Genomic DNA, 22,199 nt, shown 5'->3' with positions numbered 1-22,199 from the left:
ACTTCGGAGAAACATTTATTGTAAATAGTGTACTTTATGTATTTTTAACGCATATCTAATAAATTGGTATATTGTATTCTAAGCGCTTCCTTTTTCTTTCAGTATTTTGTAGACGCAAGGATACTTTGACTAAATTTTGGTGGGTGTACCATTGTTTACACTATATGTACATGTTGGTGTATAGTAGGTCTTAAAGGGGTATTCCGGCGCTGATAAAAAAAAAAATCAATCAAACAAACATCAGTCTGTCTCCATTTAAATTTCCCGCTGTTTGCAGCTCCCTGAAGCTCCAGTTGGTGGCTTCCTTTACTTCCTGGTTTGGACGTTCCCATGATGCACTTTGTCTCCTGATATGTCTAACTGACTTGTTCAGCCAATCAGAGCTGAGCAACCTGAGTCATCTGACAAAGGGAGGCTGGCCTAACAGGGCCTAGACCCGCCTCCCTCTTGATGATGTCATTGTCACAAAATGGCTGCCACAGAAAAGCCTGGGGTGACCAGTCATTAGGTAAGAATGAGTTTACTTCACTTCCTGGTTGGGGGTTAAAAGGGGGAAAAGATAGGGAAGAGGGGCAGATAGGTGATTGAAGCATATTACTAAGTTATATAACTTTGTAATGTGTTTCAATTACTGGGAAAAGGTTTTTCGCTGCAGTACCCCTTTAAGGTATAGACAGCCTAAAAGGGTTTATATTTGTAGTGGCAGTGATTAATGTTACTTTATAAATAAACTGAGCCATGGGGCAGGTCTTGAGCAATGAGCGTCAATGAGCAGTTTCTTCTATGATATCCCATGTAGTTGCATAACCAAAAACCCTGAAGCTCTAAGTGGAGCCTAAAATGTTGTAAGAACACCACCTCCTCTTTTGACTAGGAAGTACTAATTACATACTGTGTCATATGGATGAAAAAAACTATCAATAAATCACTGTATGTTTAAATTACAGTATGTATTTATAACATAGGAAGCAATGCTGTACTGTCAATACCTGGCTAGTCTTAAACTTAGGCTGCCTTTACACAGAGAGATTTATCTGACAGATTTTTGAAGCCAAACCCAGGAACAGACTATAAACAGGGAACAGGTCATAAAGGATAGATGGAGATTTCTCCTCTTTTCAAATCCATTCCTGTCTTTGGCTTCAAAAATCTGTCAGATAAATCTGTCTGTGTAAAGGCACCCTAACATGGAAGAAATTATTTTTGACATCTATAACTGCCACCAGGGGGCACAGTGCCCTACATATCCACTAGTAACACAGTATGTATGTGGATGGATCTGTTTAAAGGGGTTGTCCAGCGAAAATCAACTGGTGTCAGAAAGTTATATAGATTTGCAATTTACTTCTATTAAAAAATCTCAGGTCTTCCCATACTTATTAGCTACTATATGTCCTGCAGGAAATGGTTTTGTATTATTTTCAGTCTGACACAATGCTCTCTGCTGACATCTCTGGCCAAGACAGGAACTGTTCAGAGCAGGAGAGGTTTTCTATGGGGATTCATAGAAAACCGAGACCGAGTTCCTGTCTCGGCCAGAGATGTCAGCAGAGAGCACTGTGTCAGACTGAAAGTAAAACAACACTTCCTGCAGAACATACAGCAGCTAAAAAGCATGGGAAGAAGTTGAGTTGTTGGGATCCATATTTTTTTTAATGTGCGAATGGTTCTGTATGGCATCCTGCATCACATTTGCACTCAGATGTTGCACCGGGCTTGTAGATCCTGGACATTTGTACGCAGCCAACACTGGCATTCCAGCTGGTCCCATAAATGGTGATAAATCTGGCTAGCAGGCAGGCCAAGGTAGGCCTCCATACTTGAACCCAAGTATGGAGGTCTCTGTATTATAGGCCCACTTTGATGCCAGTTCTTATGCCCAGAACCACTTTAGGCCAGGCTGAACTTAATGCATTTTGATGCGGGGTCATCCTTTCTGTGTTTTCGCCGTGCTCATTTAACCCTTTGAAAACACTAGTCATTTATTTAAGTTGGTAAAATGTGCCCACCTGCCCCCTTTAATGCCAATTTGTATACTCATATCCGCCATGGGCCGGGCGGAACTTAACTGAATGTTATGTGGGGCAGCCCATTCTGTGTATTGGCAATGTAAGATCAGTGGCCCAAAGTCTACCTTTAAAATCACAATACTGGGGGCCCACTTTGATGCCCATTTATTTGCCCAATATTGTAAATGCTATGCTGATTTCCAATGCATTCTTGTTTCTTTAGTGTAGGATGGATCTGTAGGAATATACAGCTATACCATTGCAAGAAACAGAAAATCAAAAACTGAATAATATTATGACACATGATGACTGAGATCACCTTTAAATACAATAGAAAACGTATCTACAGCCACTGGCAGCAAAAGAGTGACGTCACGTGCCGCCTCTGACTCACTGCAGTCCTGAGTCACTCACAACACACTACCACCCTCCACGTAATACCCAAGTACGCTGGTAAAGCCCACATCACCAGGATAAAAGTACAACCTCTACATAACAAGTGGAAAATATTTTCTTTCGTTCTTTACTAAATGTCTCCGATGAACTGCCGGTTTATTAACCGTCGTCTCCATTTTCTTGTAGCCCAAGCGTAACCATAAAGTAATGGTACAACGACGACAAAATGGCCGCGGCAGCAGCAGACAGCAAGACTAGGCCGTGTTTTCTCTCTAGAATAACTAAAGCAAAAGTTGGCATATGTCTTTATTCCCGCCTTTTTGAACAATACGGCTATTCTGATTGGCTGATCCGTACGTCTTTCCTAATGGATGGTTCTGATTGGTAGAATGTGAAGCGAGTGGTTATTGATTGGCTGTCCTTGCGAGAGTGGGGAGTAGTGACTGATGGTATCCATGGCGGAAGGTAAGAGAGCTGTGATCTGGGCATATGCTGTGGGGACGTGTGGGTGTAGAGCTGGTGACGGAGCATCATGGAGGAGATGGAGCTGGTGAGAGATTGCAGAATGTGTGTGTGTATATAGGAAGGGCTGCCGGTCCATGATGTGATAGTAGAGGGCTCGGTGACATGCTGTCTATGGCAGTGCTGTCTGCAGTGTGTGAACAGGGGGGGTGGATGGGATGAGCTGTGGGGCTGTATGCACATCATCATTACAGTCATTACTATACATATATTTTAAAGGGATTATATTGTGTGTGTGCGCGCGCATATATATATATATATATATATATATATATATATATATATATATATAGTAGTGACCAGATTGACATCCCATTGGTTATACAGACAATCCATATCGGTGCTGTATGGAGATTACTAAGCCTGTCACATGATGGCGATCCTCTAGTGACAGCAACCTCAGCCGGTTACACATTGAGCCGCCATGGCGGTGACGTCCAGCGCTGTTATTACTAGTTTCTATTATTGAGGCTACTTTCTGTTTATAAAGCTTCTGTAAATATTTCTCTTACTTTGGATAGTGTCAGGATGAATTTATTGGCCGTTGCCGAGCAACCGCAGGATGTCGGAGGGGGGTGACCACTGGGACTCCACAGCCATATTGACCATTTTTAGCCATACAGTGATTTATTTCCCTCTGCAGATCTATGTAGGTCACATAGTCCTCTATGGAGAATACTTACCCCTCTGCAATAAAACACACCTGAGTACATTTCAGGTATGTTTACTGGCGAATTAATAACATGGTTATTGACAACAAAACTGCGCCGATTTATTTTAATGGAATACTGTGAACTGTATGGAAAGAGAAGTGACATGGACCCTTTCAGAAGCTGCTATTGAAATCAAAGGAAGCTTTAGGACAGGACACGTCATGCTGGCTGTAGCTCTTGGGGGGGGGGGGGGGGATGTAGTGTTACAGAATCGCCATTGAAGTCAACGATAACCATTTATTTACATGGTTATACCAACCAGATTAAGGGGCTGTTTACATTGTGTTTTTGCATTTTAATGAAGCATCCTTTTTTTTGGGGGGGTGGGGGGGGGGACAGAGACAGACTTGGCATTAAAGTGACTGTACCACCAGGCCCAGGCTGAAGCACAGGAGGCTTCCAACCCACCCTTAGTGGGAGGAAACCCCCGCCCCTCTATGATAGGGTTCCATTGATTCTAATGGAGTCACGTCATGGAGGGGCTGGAGTTTCTTCCCACTAAGGGAGGGTCGGCCCGCCTCCAGTGCTTCAGCCTGGGCCTGGTGGTACAGTCACTTTAAGACCGGTAGCGCAGTGGGCACAGACGTTATGAAAGTTGCTTTTTTTTTCTGTCCTATTAAAGTGTCACTGTTGTAACAAAAAACGTATGACATATCATAGATGGACGCAGTATGAAATTCCTATACACACTCCAAATGGACCTTATGGAAATAAATGTTCCTGCGGCTGTCAGAGCTCTGCACAGGAACATGCAAACACCTGCTAGTGTTCGGCCAGTATAACAATGGCCATTGCTAAGCAATGTCCGTTGGTATGCTGTGTGTGAACATAGCCTAACAATGAGTGGAGTAACCCGACATATAAACGAGTTGCTAACTCCATTCATAACAATGAGTCGGGTTCTGTTCTGAATACTCCCCAAGGTCTCACACTTATTACCTAGGGGATAAGCTATTTTACCTCAAATGCTACTTAAAGTGACTGTACCACCAGGCCCAAGCTGAAGCACTGGAGACGGGCCGACCCACCCTTAGTGGGAAGAAACCCTAGCCCCTCTATGACGTGACTCCATTACAATCAATGGAACCCTATCATAGAGGGGCGGGGGTTTCCTCCCACTAAGGGTGGGTCGGCCCGCCTCCAGTGCTTCAGCCTGGGCCTGGTTGTACAGTCACTTTAAGGCTATGTTCATATCTTGTTTTCGGCTACACGTTGGGAATCAGTGAAAAAAAGGATGCTGACGTGCAGCCCGGCGTGGTCTTCCACGCTTTCGAGTCCTGTACAAAAGCGGTATACATCCGGCAAATGAGCAGAAAAACTTAGTCACAAAATAACTCTGTCCTGCTCATTCAAGTCAATGTGGCCGTCGGGCTGCACGTCAGTATCCTTTTTTCACTGATTCCTGGCGTGGGGCCGAAAACGAGATGTGAACATGGCCTAAGGGTCCAATCGCATGTCCAGGACCTGCAGAAGATTCTGTATGTGTGAATAGAGCCTTAATAACAATCACATCAGAATACAGTAGGTACTCTATATAAAAAATACCTGTTTTGTCAGTATGCCTCAGGGGGAGGTATTATTTATACCAAATAGAGTTTTATTGTGCACTTTATTATTTGGTACAAGGATTAAAGATGAGCGGAACTTTCGGTCCGAAAGCCGCTCACCCCAGTGCGATGCCTGCGATCCCGGGTGCATAGTTGCGCTCCTGGGAATATGCGGACGGGATCTTCCAGGGAATTCAAGATACATTCCGTGGAAATCCAGGGAATGTATCTAGAATTCCCTGGAAGATCCTGCCCGCAGATTCCCGGGATCGCAACTATGCACCCGGGATCGCAGGCATAGCAATTGAGCGAAGATGCTGGTTTGCTCATCCTTTGCGCTTTACAATAGTGATTATTATATGTGCTTGATTATCATGTGTTGTGTATCATGTATTTGTGTCTCTGGTCAGAATTGAATTTTGTACAAATAGCAGCTCCCAGTAGGATTATAGCTGTTTATTTATACAGTGGTCTTTGATTTCTGATACCCAGTATTGGCTTTTAAATGCTTATAATCATGTTGATGTATCAATGAAGAATTAGTTTTTGATTATACGTTAGACTAGATTAGACTGAAGTAATTGATTCATGTGGGTGCACTCTAGTTGTGACCATCCCCTTAAAGGGAACTATCAGCCTTGACTGATGATTTCCTGTTTAGGTATGGGATTAAATCAATCAAGTCTGGTGGTGCAGGGAGAAGCCAACAGGGACTGCTCCGATGACTCGTGATGACAGATTACCTTTAATAGGGTAGTTCAAGTTAAAAGAAATTGTAACAATATTGTAATAATACACACAACCTCAGGACGGGGGTGGCGCTTTTTTTGCGATAAAGTAGGTAAATTTTTCTAATCCTCAATGATCTCTTTAAGACCAAACTTTCCATCATTCGTATGACTATATATTCTATCATGATGCTGCATGGCTACCTGCATTAATTTGGTTCTTTAATGTTTTCCAGGCTAAGACATGGACGACCTGAACCTTCACTACCGATTCCTAAACTGGAGACGCCGAATCCGGGAAATCCGTGAGGTGCGGGCTGTACGTTACCAGGAGAGGGCCAAGCACATTACGGTAGATGGGGATACCCTAAGGTGGGGCACAGCCCTCAGGCTGATATTTATTCTTTGCAGCTGCATGTCATAGATAGCTGGTAGTATGTGTATTACACTGAGACTTATCAAGCTATCTTATATAAGGTTCTTACAGGACAATGTCTGCCCAAATGTTCTCCTCTTCATGGCTCATTCTTAGAAGCTGTGAGACATTTCCTTACATGTGTGTGTATATTATAGTGTGTTCTGTGCCGTGACTAATGTGTGACGTGTCTCCTTATTGTTGTGCTGTGGATACACTGACTGCTGTATACAGTCACTGGAGAACAATGTACCTGACATTCTTATGTCTCACTGACTCATTCCATGCAGACATTTACTAAAGGAGTCCATACACATGGGGGAAAGCTGTCTGAATTTTCCAGTTTTGGTGGAATCACTTGATCGTATGTATCTGGGGTTATCTCGAAATTTCCCCCAACAGCATTTGGGGCATGTTGAAGCCTGGCTACTAAGTACCAGAACCTGGCTACTGGAGTGGTATAACTGGTTCTGAAGCTATGAAGAATGCCCCCTGGGGATCTATTGCTTTATAAATCACTACGACCCCTTCGTTATAGAAGTGAAGATGTGAGCTCTTCCTCTCCCCTGGTATTGTTTTACAGAATAGGCTTCTAGAAAGGACCTCATGTGCTCACCATACATAACATGGAGTTTTTATACAGTTGTGTAGCCACCAATACACTGATTCCAGCAGGGTTTTTACTTTCTTATTATAGGTTTCTTAAATTATTATTTTTTCTTTTTACTTAACATCTGCTGGAGATGCCCATGGTTATCTGGCACTTAATTTGCGCACTTTTTGGGAATGTGATAAATTATCTCATTTCTCTTAGTTTACCAACTCCTGGTCAACATTGTATAACACCCAATCCAGTGGTCTTCATTTTACGCCCCATTACACTTGGGTGAATGATAGAGCTACTCACTCACTGTCGGTATTCATTTCAGTACCCGTGGAGGAGGCTGGTTAGGACTGTCTGTATGTGAATATAGATAGAGTATTGGTGTAGCTGTCTGTTTACATTGTGGCTTCTATTGTTGGCCTACCAGATGCCTGAATGTCAATATTGCCTATGTAGGCGAAAGGGATTTTCCAGTGATGGTCTGAACGAACAGAACATACATGATGGACTTCATGTCTTATGGAGCTATACACTCTCTCTATATAGATAGCGTTAGCTGTAGGGGAGCTACCTAGCTTTCCTGGGTTCCTGAAAGGCTTATCTGCCAGCAGCAAGGGGGTTTATCTAGGTAGATTTAATGTTCAGCCATTATGACTGTCTGATGCTTGTATGTTCCTCTTGGTGTTATTCTAACGATATGTTCATGTTTCATGACCGGTCATGTTATTTCTGACTTTTGTGACTAATAGAAAGTTAGCTCTGAATGTTTTTAGATTAGAGCCAGATACTAGAACATGCTCTCTTTTCTTATCTGTCTCTATTTTCTGAACGTAAGTGGCAATATTATTAATAATAATAATAATAATAATAATAATAATAATACTATATTATAATAATAATAATAATAATAATACTATATTATAATAATAATAATAATAATAATAATACTATATAATAATAATAATAATAATAATAATAATAATACTATATAATAATAATACTATATTATAATAATAATACTATATTATAATAATAATAATAATAATACTATATTATAATAATAATAATAATAATACTATATAATAATAATAATAATAATAATAATACTATATTATAATAATAATAATAATAATAATAATAATAATAATAATAATAATACTATATTATAATAATAATAATAATTATAATAATACTATATTATAATAATAATAATAATAATACTATATTATAATAATAATAATAATTATAATAATACTATATTATAATAATAATACTATATTATAATAATATATTATAATAATAAATTATTATTATTATTATTATTATTATTATTATTCTCTGTTAACAGCAGCTAATTGGTCATAAGAAACAGTAGTCTAGAGGGGACTCATTGACTTCTATGGGAGAGTTATCTAGACGTGCTCTGGGACCTGTACTGAAGTTATTGCCTATTGTGAATGACCTCATCCTACCTTTATATATACACTGGTGTCACCTGCTGACAAGGAGGACATGGCCGGAAGGTGATCTGTACAGAACACATCTGCTTGGTTTTAGGCTTAGTGATCACAAAAGAAAACAGTGAGAATAATTTTATAATGGATGTTACTGCAATGTGACACCATCTCATACGTACAGCTTTCCGCTTAGAGGGCCGGACAGGAGAGAGACCTTGATACTGGGATTCTCATCTCATTCTTCCTGGACCATGGTAAGGGATTCCCTAGAAGTCAGCTTCACTTTGAGCTTTCACTTTTACAGTAGGAACAGTAAACTGATTTCAGCCTGCACATAGATACCTGGCGTAAGGCCAGCCCAAACTATCAACGTGTCATGGCCAGAACGCAGCCCTGACAGAGAATGCTGTGTGCAGGGTTTTACACACCACCAGACAGAGCTGCTTTGAGGTGGAGAGGCTGAAGGGATTTCCCAAGAGTTTTTTTTTCTGATTCTTTAGAAAGACATGAAATCATCAGCTTAAACTTTTTTTTTTTATTGCTGAAATCTATTTTTATTAAAACCTGGAAAAACAGACATCACAAAATGGTATTTTTATAACAGTATTTCCATAGAGAGAGAGACTGGCACGTAAGCTCAAAAGCTAAGTGTTCATGTACACTCCTGTGTGTGCAGTGGATGCAGCCAGTCTCCAGCCTTTATGTCCTGAACAACTCAGAACTAGACTAAATGGAGCAGGTGGTCTTTTCTTGTTGACAGTCTTCTATGTTTCTAACTAAATATTCACCATACACACACCAACACTGTTAACAGTGCCATATCCATGTCATATAGAGGTTAGACATAGGCCCAGATATATCAGCTCTCTGTCGCGTCCGTGCTCCTTAATCATTGCGACCCCACTATCTGCTCAGTTAGTCAGTCAAGTTCTGTACTAATCACGGCCGTTGTTGCAATTCAATGAATAGTGGCCACAGAAAAACCTGTCAGTTCATACAATGGAGCTTGCGGGTCCGACTGCACGCTCCATTGTGAGCAGCGGGAAATTTGGATGCGGGCATGCACGGATGCGCCCGGATCTGAATTCAGTAATGCAGTACCGGGCCGGGATGATCTTTTCTGACACTAGCCGTTCCGTGATCCGGCTGGGTCACATAACGGCTGGTGTCCCACATTGTGTGAACATAGCCATAAATTGCAATTGGTGATGGAACATGCTACCGTAGTTGTATAAAGACATCATACATGTATAAAACACCCCATTATGGTCATAGGGCAATATTCATCATGGCATATATTTTAGAATGAGGAGGGTTGTAGGTCCATGCTTCCCATATAGTTGGGTACTTTTCATGACAGCCAAGTTACTATGATCAGCCTGAACCTTGTCCAAGAGATTAGAAGGTTTTGAACCTTACAAGGTTAACAACTAATCTTTCTAGTCACTGACAAGAGGCAGATATTTTACATGGTTAGACATTGAACCACTAAGACCTATGCAGAACATTTCATCCCCCTTTCGTTAACCTTATCTACAAACATCTTGTATGTCGTATAAACCACTGCAACATCCTCTCTCCTAACAAACACTCACCCCTTCAGTCCGTCCTTTCTCGTTCAGTACATGCCACCTTTCTCCTGATTCCTCCACTGTCATATCTCTGGATATCCATTGCAGAGAATTTACTTAAAATACTGACAATAACCTAGAGGGCAGTTCCCAGCCTGTTCCCTCCATCTGTTCTAATTTCCCATCCTTACATCATCTCTGCTCTTTGTTTCATTCACTTTTCATGTTATTGACTCCAAGATTTCTCCTGTGCTTTCTTCATACTCTGGAACTTAGTACCCTGACACATCCAGCTCTCACCCACCATCAAAACCTTCATAAGCAAACCCATCTCTTCAGAGAACCTACAATAGCCTGCTGCCAGTACATCACTAGGTGAATCCTTTATCGGTATAATGTATTTATAACTACAGTGGTACCTCCGTTCTCAAATTTAGTTGGTTGAGGAAGGCCGTTTGAGAACCGAGCAGTGTCTTCCCATAGGAAATAATGTTATTGTGTTTAATTGGTTCCAGCAGCTACCAATAAATACCTACAGTACCCATATATTACATTGTACAGTGCCCAGTTTAATCACTACAGAACAGAGCTGCACTATACTGTACAGGACATTATACACAAGAAACATTCAACAAAACCAGAAATTATAGTACAGTAGTCACCAACTCCTCACTCACCCCTTGCTGTATAGTGCCCCCCCCATCCCATCCAGCACTGCAATGGATGGGAGATGGTGGTGCACTGACTGTACTACTACTTTACTGTATATGCACTCCAACAGTCTTATACAGTACAGGATGGGAGATGGTGGTGCACTGACTGTACTACTACTGCACTGTATATGCACTCCAGCAGTCTTATACAGTACAGGATGGGAGATGGTGGTGCACTGACTGTACTACTACTGCACTGTATATGCACTCCAACAGTCTTATACAGTACAGGATGGGAGATGGTGGTGCACTGACTGTACTACTACTGCACTGTATATGCACTCCAGCAGTCTTGTACAGTACAGGATGGGAGATGGTGGTGCACTGACTGTACTACTACTGTACTGTATATGCACTCCAGCAGTCTTATACAGTACAGGATGGGAGATGGTGGTGCACTGACTGTACTACTACTGCACTGTATATGCACTCCAGCAGTCTTATACAGTACAGTACTGTATGTGAAGCCTCACCAGTGCTAAACTCACCACAAACAACCCACAATACACTCGCAAAAAGGTTCAGGTACCGAGCAGGGTTCTGAACGCTACTTCAGGAAAAACCTTCTTTAAATACCGAACAGTTTGAGCTTGGAAGTGTTTGAACACTGAGGTATAGTTGTACTTCTATGTTTAGTGCACTGGAATTAAAATGAACATGTTGGTGTTTGTATCTAAGACCTTTAGATGGCATTGGATAGCTGTTAGGGTGAAAGCAAGCTGTGCCCTTCCTGAAGCTGGTTGCTCTGTACATCAGTTAAGGAGGAGCTGGGAGGTGAGGACCAGACAGGTGACATGCCAGGCTGTGGCACTTGAGCAGCTTGGCCCTGCCTCCTTAATGTTGGCTGGGAGATTTTAAAAAAATTATATAAGTAGCTCAGGTAAAGGCGCATACCCTAACAGCTATCCAATGGTGAGTGCAGCTGTTGGCAACAGATATGGAACCTATAAAATGATGAGAATAATAATGCATTGCCATGCTGCTATTCTCTACCGGTCGGCCCTTTTGTGTTTGCGTAGAATTGTCTCCTGTGAAAAATGAAGGGAAGTTGCAGGGAGTGGGCAGCCACTATCAGGGTCATGGGATCTTGGCTCGGAGCGCCGGGCATATCACTCAGCTCCTATCTTGAGATTTCATTAATAGTGTGTAGGACATGCCTTATTTCCTTTAATACTTCCTCTGTTCTGGGAGCTGAGTACATGGTCACAAGTCCGTATGTACACTGAGAAAAAGTCCCAGTGCAAATGGAGCAGATCACATAACAAATAACCTTACTTTCCAATAAGACAAAGTGTTGACGCTGGTCGGCCCAACATATATATAATACATAGATATGGAGGGCCACGAGTTTGCAGGAAGTGCTCTCTGGGACAACTGGTAATAAGCAATGTGAGTGATTGCAAGGGTAAGTGCAAGTACACATTGAAGAGGCTGCACTGCTCGCAAGCTCCGCAGCCCCTTCAAACATCTGATCACTGAACTGCTGGGAGTCACTCCTGACAACCTTCTCCTAATGGCCCATCTGCAGGATAGGCTAATAACTTTTACAGGTGGGATAACTCTTTACAGTGCTTTGTTATTCCTCCTGGGTCCCTCTCTAGTGGTGCTTCCTACCAGTCTGGATGAGCAGCTTTAGATCTATAAGTGTAAATGCTGCACGTCTGGCATCTTAGGCAGACAGAAGAATAGTGAATATAAAAGTAACCTGTCTACATCAGGTGTATGAAAGTATAGCCAGCTTATTGTTGATTATTTGTGTCTTTCACTCGCCAGCTATCACGGGAACTCCGGTGAGGTTGGCTGCTACGTCGCTCCAAGACCACTAAGTAAAGACAATAACTACTTTGAGGTGAGTCATCTGGCGGAGGGATCTAACAGACCACATCTTAAATAGTTGTTTACTATGAGGTTATGCGGTCATTGCTTGGATATTGTCTTACAAGCCGTAGTGAATTTGCTCTTTAAATAGTTAATGTTGCTTTGAGTGAAGCCTATTCTCCTGGGGGCTGTAAATCTTCTTCATTTCATCAACTGAACAAACAAGCGGCTAAAACCCAAGTAATAAGAACATTTATGTAGCCACCATTGCACCCTTTACTGGCACTATCTGGCATAATATACCCTATACTATCAGTTTTGTACAGTTATTTGCCTAGTATTAGAATAATTCAACTTCCTACCAATTTTTGTAGCTACATTGCTCAAAATTCACTACTTTTAGTTACGGGGACGATCATTTGCACCGACCAGATATTTATCACCTATCCATAAGGCATCCTCTTGGGACAGCTCCTTTTAAGAACTATGATTTACCTCTAGTTGTATTAGCAGGAGAGGCCAAAGTGTAAAAAGTTTGTGAACCCCTGATTGTAGTGCCCTAGCATTTAGAATTTGTAATGACAATGGGAACAAGCCGCACGGTATTACAGAGCAAACAGTTACTTAATGTTTGAGAACGCTGACTTTATTTGGATAATAGGTCAGTCTTTTATTAAAGGATTACACATTACAGCAGATGTGCATGGGCCCTGCCTCTGTATAAAGTATACACTCTTGTTTCACTTGGTGACGTTATCCTGGGTTGTGTCTCCTTAGGTGTCTATTGTGGATCGTGGTGTTCGAGGGACAATTGCTGTGGGATTAGTACCACAATATTACAGTCTGGATCACCAACCAGGTTGGCTGCCGGATTCCGTGGCTTACCATGCGGATGATGGCAAGTAAGTAGTACTCGTTTATCGTTTATTCATGGACGGGGGGTTAAAATTTGTAAAAATGGCTACTTACCAGAACCGCTACGTTTGTGTCAGCAGCTTTTTTTTTTTAAAAAAAAAATCTTAAAGAGGACCTGTCACCCCCTGTGCCGGGGTGACAGGCTCCCGACCCCCGTTAGAGCCCTCTATACTCAAGTGATCCTGCCGGGTCCCACTTCCTGAGCCAGTCGGGTCACTGAGGTATGAGCGCCCGAAGCCCGGCGCGCGCTGACAGGAGAGTCCGATGCCCATAGAGAATGACTGAGAATCAGACTCCCATTCATTCTCTATGGGCTTCTGACTCTGCTGTCAGCGCGTGTGCCGGGCTTCGGGTGCCCATATCTCCGTGACCCGACCGGCTCAGGAAGCGGGACCCGGTGGGATCACGAGAGTATAGGGGGCTCTAACGGGGGGTCGGGAGCCTGTCACCCTGGCACGGGGGGTGACAGGTCTCCTTTAAAGCAAAATCTTTCTTAGTATAAATCTGAACTACCAGCAGTCCTGTGAAGATCCGGCCATTTCACCCATTGTGGAAGTGTGGAAATTGAAATGTGAGGAGTGGGGGGGCAGATGTTGCATGAGCTGTCCAATGGCCGCATAATGTTGGCCATGTTGTGGAGGGGTGAGGATGGATCATTTTTCTTGTTCCCCAGACAACACTTTTTAAGTCCGTTGTCTTTTATCATGTTCCATTCAGCTATGTCTGCGTTTTGTTTTTTTATTTTTTACAAAAGCTGGGGGGTACAGCTGTATGTTCCTAAGTGGCTCATTAAAGGGGTATTTCCACCTTTGGTATTTATACCCTATACAGAGTATGCACAGGATAGGGTATAACTAAGAGATCCAACTACTGGGCGGTCAGTATGGGGACTTCTGCTGGCAGTACTGGGACCCTGAAATCGAAGCTTAGTAGAGCTGCAGATTGCGTTTTTAGCTCTTCGGTGGCTCCATAGTAATTGAGATTGCAGGGGACCTCAGTGGTCGGACTACCCATGATCTGTTAATTATGCCATATCCCGTGCGTACCCTGGATAGGACATAACTACCCCAGATGAGAATACCCCTTTAATGGGGTTATCAGCAGATCACTACTGGACCAACTACTACAACCATCCAGATCTGCCTTGCCTGGCTATACGGTACTCTTGGAGTGTCTAGGTAGTTTTGAATGAACTTGCCGAGCTGTTCGGGTTCACCGAACCTGCACCCTCTGCATTTGACTTCAAGTTCTCCAGCCACCGGGAGTGAAATAGAGAGTGTATGTATGTTTGGAGAACATTTGGCAAGGTTGCTCAACACGAACTGTAATATAGTCATATTAATTCTTCCAGAATTGTATTTTTTTTAACATATTATGGGAGAAACGCTCTCCGATGTTGCATTGGAGATTTTATTGGTAGTGGATTTCCACATAGAGATGTAAATTTATGAAAGCCAATGTCCAAGGAAGCTGCAGGCTTGTAATTCCAGCATAACATATCAGGCAGGAAATCCTCTTGGCCTTTCCTCGAACAATACAGTGGAAACCTACAGGTTTATTTTTACTGCATTAATATAAATCTTACAGCATATTGAATATTCTGTAATACTCTGAACGCTTCTGAAGGGCTGTCTCATCAAGAGCCTTTAGATATCTCTATAAGTGATATCTTGTAGACTGGAGCTATCAATGAATTAAATGGACGGCTAGTCATCTGAATGACAGACATGTATTGCTTCTTGCTGAGAGGTGTTGTAGTAAGGGTGTCTTAGTAAATTTGTGTCAGTGTGTGTTCCTCTCATTCTCATGCTCTTTCTACCTGCTAGTGTAGTGATTGCCTGTTTGATGAGCATGATGTAATGCCTCTCTTCTCCTGCGGAGGCACTGCGGTAGATCTGAGCACTTGCTGCTGTGTAGTCTTCCAGTGGGACATTCTGTAATTGGATCCTTTTGTTTTGCATCGTAAAAGGATTATTAAATGTCAAAACTATTCATTCGTCAGTATCACACTAGTGTAATACAGACATGTTTTATTGCTGTACCAAAGCCCAGCCCGACCATGGGTTTAATGACCCAATTACAGCTGTTAGTTTGGGTCATTAAACTTAAGGAGATTACATGCATCTTCTTCCGAAAATTTGCCTTTAAGAATAGACAGAAAAATGAATAACATCTTTATGCTGGGATTAAGCTGTGACTAGATCATGTTATAGCAGAATGTTTATTCAAGTGCTTATGGAGTTGTGTGACTGTGTGACAATATCGTACAAAACTGTGTATTTTCTTTTTCAGGCTTTATAATGGGAGAGCAAAGGGAAGGCAGTTTGGTACAAAGTGCAGCTCAGGTGATCGGATCGGTTGTGGTATAGAGCCCAGTTCTTTCCATGTGCAGACGGCTCAGATTTTCTTTACTAAAAACGGAAAACGGGTAAGTTAGAGACACAACTATCTATTTGAAAGGTTTCTAAAATAACCATTGGTATTCACTTTAAAGAGGTTATCTAGCACCACCCCTGTCCTCAGATTGTGTGTGGTATTACAATTCAGCTGCAAACCGCACCCATAGTGAGAGTGGTACTGTTTCTGGAAGAAAGTGACCATGTTTTTCTGAGTTTGAACAATCCCTTTAAGAAATAATCAGTCCTCTGAATTGAAGGGTGCCTGTTTGTCTATTTCGCCATGCAGGTTGGCAGCACTGTGATGCCCTTATCTCCCGATGGCCTCTTTCCAGCAGTGGGGATGCACTCTCTAGGTGAAGAAGTGCGCCTTCATTTAAATGCAGAACTTGGCTGTGAGGATGATGACAGCATAATGATGGTGGACAGTTACGAGGACGAGTGGGGGAGGCTACATGATGTCAGAGTTTCTGGCACGGTAGGAAACGCTCAATTATTCTGGGCATGTGTTGCTTCTAAACCTTTTGGTATAAACCTACCTACAGAGCCTTTAAAATGTCGTTTCTTCTTCTTTTTCTTCTTCTTTAGCTTCTAGAATATGTTGGAAAAGGAAAAAGTATAATAGATGTGGGTCTTGCACAGGCCCGTCATTCTCTCAGCACTCGCAGTCATTACTTTGAGGTGGAAATCGTCGACCCAGGAGAGAAATGCTATATTGCTTTAGGACTGGCAAGGAAGGTGAGCATGTCTAGAAAGGTTCTACCTAGGCCTGGTTCCGAGTTTTTGAGCAATCTTCAGTGAAATCTGTCTTTAGGGATAAATTCCTATAACTAAACTTTATAACAATTTCTTTTTTCTTTTTTTTTGTAATGTAGGATTACCCCAAAAACAGGCACCCTGGTTGGAGCCGTGGTTCTGTTGCTTACCATGCAGGTATGATGTTTTTTGCCCCGTATAAAGTACCCCCAAGTCCTATTAGAGGCTGGGAGGGCAGGGTTTCTTCAGAATAGCACATACTAGATGTGCCCATATTTCTGCTTGGTCCATCAGTTAGAATGAGAACTGGGGAGTCAAACACTAGTCAAACACAGGGGGATGATCAATGGGAACCACAGTCTCCCATTAGAATGGAGCAATGAGTTACCCATACAGGTTGACAGCGTGACATGCCTCTACATACTAATGGGAAATTCTTGCTATAATGGGGTCCCCTAGCAGTTTAACTGAGAATTATGGTTGACCGCCTTAGTTACATGTTAAGACATTGTCGTGAGAAATGATGGCCCTTTCATAGCACTGTGAGCTGCATGACTTGGCTGGTTCCAGTGATTGGGGGGTTATGGTTTCAGCAGCTGCTTTTACATAACGCTTCCCTTTCACATAGTCCGTGAGTTGTCTTGCTTTGCAGATTACCCCTGTTCAAGTGATTGGACAGATGCTTCTGGGGTAAATCCTGGAGTTTGGGTCCTTTTACATAGCCTAAGATAGGTGCTCGCTTGCAGTGTCTACAAGGCAAGATAAATCACATGGCCGGGCTGCATGAACGAACGCAGTATAGTTTGCACGGCTATTAACGTTCATTGTTATTGGCTGCAATGGGACTAGTACCGATATGTATCATTTGCATGACTCCTGTAAAGTTAAGCTGAAATGTTTTTCTTCACAGATGACGGGAAGATCTTTCATGGAAGTGGAGTTGGGGATCCATTCGGTCCGCGCTGTTATAAAGGAGATATAATGGGCTGTGGAATAATGTTTCCTAGAGACTATATTCTTGACAGTGAAGGTATAAAGAATGCTATTAGAATTTAGGATTTTTTTGCTTTTATATGCAGATGTGATCTGTAACCTCAGTCTCAACTTTATAGGAGAAAGCGATGACAGCAGCGACATGAAGGAAATGAGGCTGCAACCACGTGGGGTTAGAAATGTTATGTACCTCCGGCGAGAGCAGCAGCAAGACGAGGATGGAGAAGAGGAAGATGAGGAAGAAGAGGAGGACATGGAGCGGGATCATGAGGGCAGAAAAGTTGTGGTAAGCAATTGCTTAGTTCCCTCCAAGTCTGGCCTGTTTGCATAACCCCAATTGACTTTACCAGAAGTTGTGCAAATAATGTAGCTCCCGGGCTATGCCATTTGAGCAATTCCCAATAAAGCCCTTGGGCTTTGGCTGTTTAGTTTTCCTGACCACCTCCGGTAGTCTTAAGACAGCCCTTGATCTGAAGATAAGGTTTTGAGGATATGCCGTATCTCAAACGGTTATACCTCTTTAAAGAGCACATGTTCTGGTGGCAGAGGAATTAAAGACTCAGAGGCTCAGAAGTTTTACAAGTTGTGTGTAAAATTGCTGAAAATATGTGTTTCCATCCTCAGGTCTTCTTCACAAGGAATGGGAAGATCATTGGAAAGAAGGAATCTATTTTGCCTCAGGGGGGCTTCTATCCCACCATAGGAATGCTGAGCAGTGGAGAGAAAGTCAAAGTGGACCTGCACCCACTGAGTGGGTGAACCATTGACATCAGTGGGAAAGCACACTGTATTCATTCGCCATCTTTCCCATACACCAACTCCCCCAGTCATGCACGATTTGCACGTGGGCTTGTGATAGTGCTTCTTCGTGTCTGGAAACGTGTCTCAGTGGCCCTTGCTTGTCAATGTGGGCTCCACAGTGCTCATTGCCTGTATTATTTTGGCATAGCAGAAGACATGATGTGACAGGAAACAAGAGCATGTTAGAAGAGTACCTGTTTGGTCTATGAGTTACAGATGTAGGGTCTGTATCCCAGGGAAGCCTCTATAATGCAGAGGTATCATGTCCTTATCAGTATCCCTTTACTGATGCACAATATTTTTTCATTGGCTACCATGGAGTAAAATAGATCTATGAGAATAGCTGAAATCTCTATTTCATACAGGAAAAAGACTAATAACTAATAATTGGTAAAGGTAGTCTGAGTGCCCAGCTGCATTAGGACTGCCATTGAGTTTTAATGGGGGCCATTTGGTTTGGTTGTGTCCCTGATTTTGACAGAAAGAATAGAATTGGAAGTTGTGCTGTTGTTCGCTTCAAATATGACTGACTCGGCAATCTGCAAGGCAGATGTGAACAGGAGCTTTACCAGCCTGAGATCTGGTGCTATGTAAGTCTATGTAATTTATAATTAATTCAGCTCCTGTGAGTCAGAAGTCAGGTCAGAATTCATGTTGCATTTAGTTTCTATGACGGATTCCTGTGGAATTACAGCTGCTAATCCCTCAGGAGCCCTGCATACTGAAGCAATGACGTATTATTCATCATTCAGAGAATACCACATTATTTGTTTGTGGATTCTGCACAATATTAATGCGGCTGTGCCAGGTAAGGTGGATATAGTGCAATATCTTTACATAGTTATACCATGTATGCCCAATATAGACTGGCTGTCTAGACACGTCTTATAGAGTCCACTTGAGGTTGAAATATGAATGAAATACAGCCTTGCATTTTATAACATGTCACTAAACATAACTATGTATCTTCCACATTATTCCTTTAATGTGGTAAGCACCCACTGTATACCCTGCCTAAAGTGTCCTATAAGTATCCATCGTGAAAGTGCCAGAATCCTGCCTGTATGTCCTGGCCAGCTTTAGGTTGTCTTTTATTAGCACTTATTTTAATATTATTATTATAATTCCTCATCTTTGCTTTAAGCTGCTTTTCTGGTTACTCGCAGGGATTTCGATGTATTTTGTTCTTTACAGCTATAAGTGATGTCTATGTGCTTTTTGAGAAGAGAACAATATGTCCATGTGATTTCTAGTATACCGAGCATGGCATAACTACCTCTATTTCTGCTGCTACTTTCTGTCTCTCTGTACTGTGGGCCTATCAGGAGTGACGCCTGATAGGAGTTCATGGCATCCTTGTCTTTCTATGTATAGGCAGTTTTCTGTAGCTACTGCACTATTCAATTACTGATGGTTAGTGTTGGTTTATATAGGAAGGAAATACTGTACTATAGAAGCAGCTGAAATGGTATGGTACATACACTACGGTTTACAAGAGAGGTAATGCTTCATGTTGGATTTTTTTAAGCATTTTCAGGAAATAGTCCGGCTGTTAAAGGGAATATATAGTTTACATAGGTTTTGTTTTTAATGCTGTAAATTGTACCAGTAACGTAAGGGCTATGCTGTATGTCCTTCTCCAGATCCATTTAGTTCATCTACTAAGAAAAAAAGAGAAACTCTTGTCACTCCCTTTTTGTTAAAAAAGCATGCCTATATTTCCATGATAAAAACCTATAAAGTGCTGTGACCCTTCCAGTCACGCCCCGTACATCTTTCCACTATTTCTTTTTAACATACATTTGATAGGTAAGCTAGGAGCAGAGCAATGGCAGCATGACTGCAGGATCAGACTACACGGTTTATTTGAAGTCTGTTACCAAGGAGACACATGGGTCTAGATTGGAGCTGTAGATTCAGTACAGTAGGTTATTTAAGTTGCTTTGCCAAGAACTTGCATGTATGTTGTCGGGTTCTAGGTTTTAATCCCATGTTGCTGTAGATGTCTCTGGTTTAAAGTTTCTGCAGTCTAGGAGGAACATAAGTTTCCAGATGTCGGATAGCAGGGACCCTAAGGAGAAAATGCTGCTTTGGTCTTTTGCAGCCTACATGGTGACATGTAGTAAGTAGGGGGTAACAGCAATGCCACTGTATCTGTAAGAAGTATTAAAAAATAGCCTGTGTGGCTCAGGGAAAAAAAACATCTGCAAAATTTGATCACATTACATTAAATTGCTAAAACGTAGGCGGTCATTAAGCTAGTGACAACAGCTGATCTTTGGTATAAGAGACTCTGATCTGGTTTTAGTGGGGTTGCCTTCTCTAGACAATGGGGGAGATTTATCAAACATGGTGTAAAGTAAATCTGGCTCAGTTGCCCCTAGCAACCAATCAGATTCCACCTTTCATTTTCCAACGCGCCTGTGAGGAATGAAAGATGGAGTCTGGTTGCTAGGGGCAACTGAGCCAGTTTCACTTTACACCATGTTTGATAAATCTCCCCCAATGTCTATAAAATGACTGCTTGCAGCTTTGCTGCTATTTACCGGCCTCAGTGGTCTCTGGCTATATGCCCCTGAGGCCAGCGATTGGCTGCAGCAGTTACATGGGTATATGGGCATCTCATCACTGCAGCCCTGTACACAGAGCAGCGGCACTTGATGTGACAAGGGTTAAACTAAAAATTGGAGGCAGGATTTACGCCTTTACTGTGTATGGACTGTTTTAGAACAGCTGAAGCTGTGTATATTACAGATGTCTGGAGGTGGGATGGAGCCTGGTCTTCCCTGGTCTGATATGTATTTGACAAGCAAAGCGGTTTACATGAAACTGTATATTTAGTATATAGTTGCACATGGCGGTTTGAACTTACGGCAGGCACTTTATCTGCAGCAAACCCGTGACTTATGAACATACCCTTAAACTGGTTGGCATCTGGTTTCCAGGATTAATCTATAGAATCCGTAGCCCTTAGGAAAAATTTCTCTGCATGAGGCAGGTACCAGCCCTATATTTTAATGGGTAGTAAAGTTTCAATATATCCTTTCCTGACAATTGGAAGAATGATCTTCCAATATAAACAGATGGCTGCCATCCAGAAACTCGTCCTGTCACTTGTAGTAATCCCACGTGTAGCGGATACAGGAACAAATTGTCAGATCATAATATTGCAGTTACGTTTTAGAAATAATTTATAGAATTTGGCATCCTTGGGTTGATGTGAGCTAGCTATGCTCCATTTGGTGATGTTACTGCGGGTTCCTAAGCTATATGGCGAAGGGCAGGGACCCAGCTCTGGGCCTACATTGATCGGTTTTAGGCTGCATTCAGACTGCAGGATATTCAGGTGTATATGGGATCAGATAATCAGGCTAAACTGTCTAGGAGAAGCTTCCTTGCTTTGCCATAAAGGAATCCAGTTTTTGGCACTACTGTACATAGTCATATCACTTCAATCTGAACGCAGCCTGTAACCAGTCAGTAATAGTATTATCTCTCCTGTAAAGTGCTGCGGAATCTGTTGGCGCTTTATAAATAAAAATTATTATTATCCTGTACCTGCAGATGTTATAAAGTAAATCATCAGTTTAGAGTAAGGGGATAAGAGGAATTGGCAGAAGTCGGGAGTTTCCAGTATTCTCAGGTGCTTTAGATAAATAGGACACCGTTTCCCAGCTCTCCTGTCTGCTGCGTATGCCACCCATTACCTTCCATACACATCTGACCATTTTAATTTTGTTACGGTTCAGCCGAATTGCACTAGAACATATCCCAATGTCTGTACATAATCGATATCCATGTTTATATACATATATAATAAAACACAGATCTCTATTTACCTGGTT

The 22,199-nt window shown here is 42.0% G+C and overlaps 1 protein-coding gene across 3 annotated transcripts; it reads left to right on the top strand.

The window, feature by feature from the left end:
• The first annotated feature begins 2,825 nt into the window (after positions 1-2,825).
• SPRYD3 (SPRY domain containing 3) lies at positions 2,826-22,192 on the top strand. Of its 3 annotated transcripts, none has more exons than XM_069970192.1 (11): positions 2,826-2,870; positions 6,152-6,287; positions 12,449-12,524; positions 13,271-13,395; positions 15,701-15,836; positions 16,094-16,282; positions 16,393-16,542; positions 16,680-16,737; positions 17,471-17,590; positions 17,673-17,839; positions 18,178-22,192. In XM_069970192.1, the coding sequence occupies exons 2-11, from the start codon at positions 6,160-6,162 to the stop codon at positions 18,310-18,312; spliced, it is 1,284 nt and encodes a 427-aa protein (XP_069826293.1). In that variant the 5' UTR covers positions 2,826-2,870; positions 6,152-6,159; the 3' UTR covers positions 18,313-22,192. The 3 variants fall into 3 exon arrangements, with proteins under 3 accessions (XP_069826293.1, XP_069826294.1, XP_069826295.1); XM_069970193.1 differs by having other exon boundaries at positions 2,868-2,955; XM_069970194.1 differs by lacking the exon at positions 2,826-2,870 and adding an exon at positions 3,472-3,645.
• Positions 22,193-22,199: the final 7 nt, after the last annotated feature.

This window comes from Dendropsophus ebraccatus, chromosome 5, assembly GCF_027789765.1.
Source record: "Dendropsophus ebraccatus isolate aDenEbr1 chromosome 5, aDenEbr1.pat, whole genome shotgun sequence".
Classification (NCBI taxonomy): Eukaryota; Metazoa; Chordata; class Amphibia; order Anura; family Hylidae; genus Dendropsophus; species Dendropsophus ebraccatus.
The sequence above is the reverse complement of the archived record's forward strand: the minus strand, read 5'-3'. Positions and strand labels throughout refer to the sequence as shown.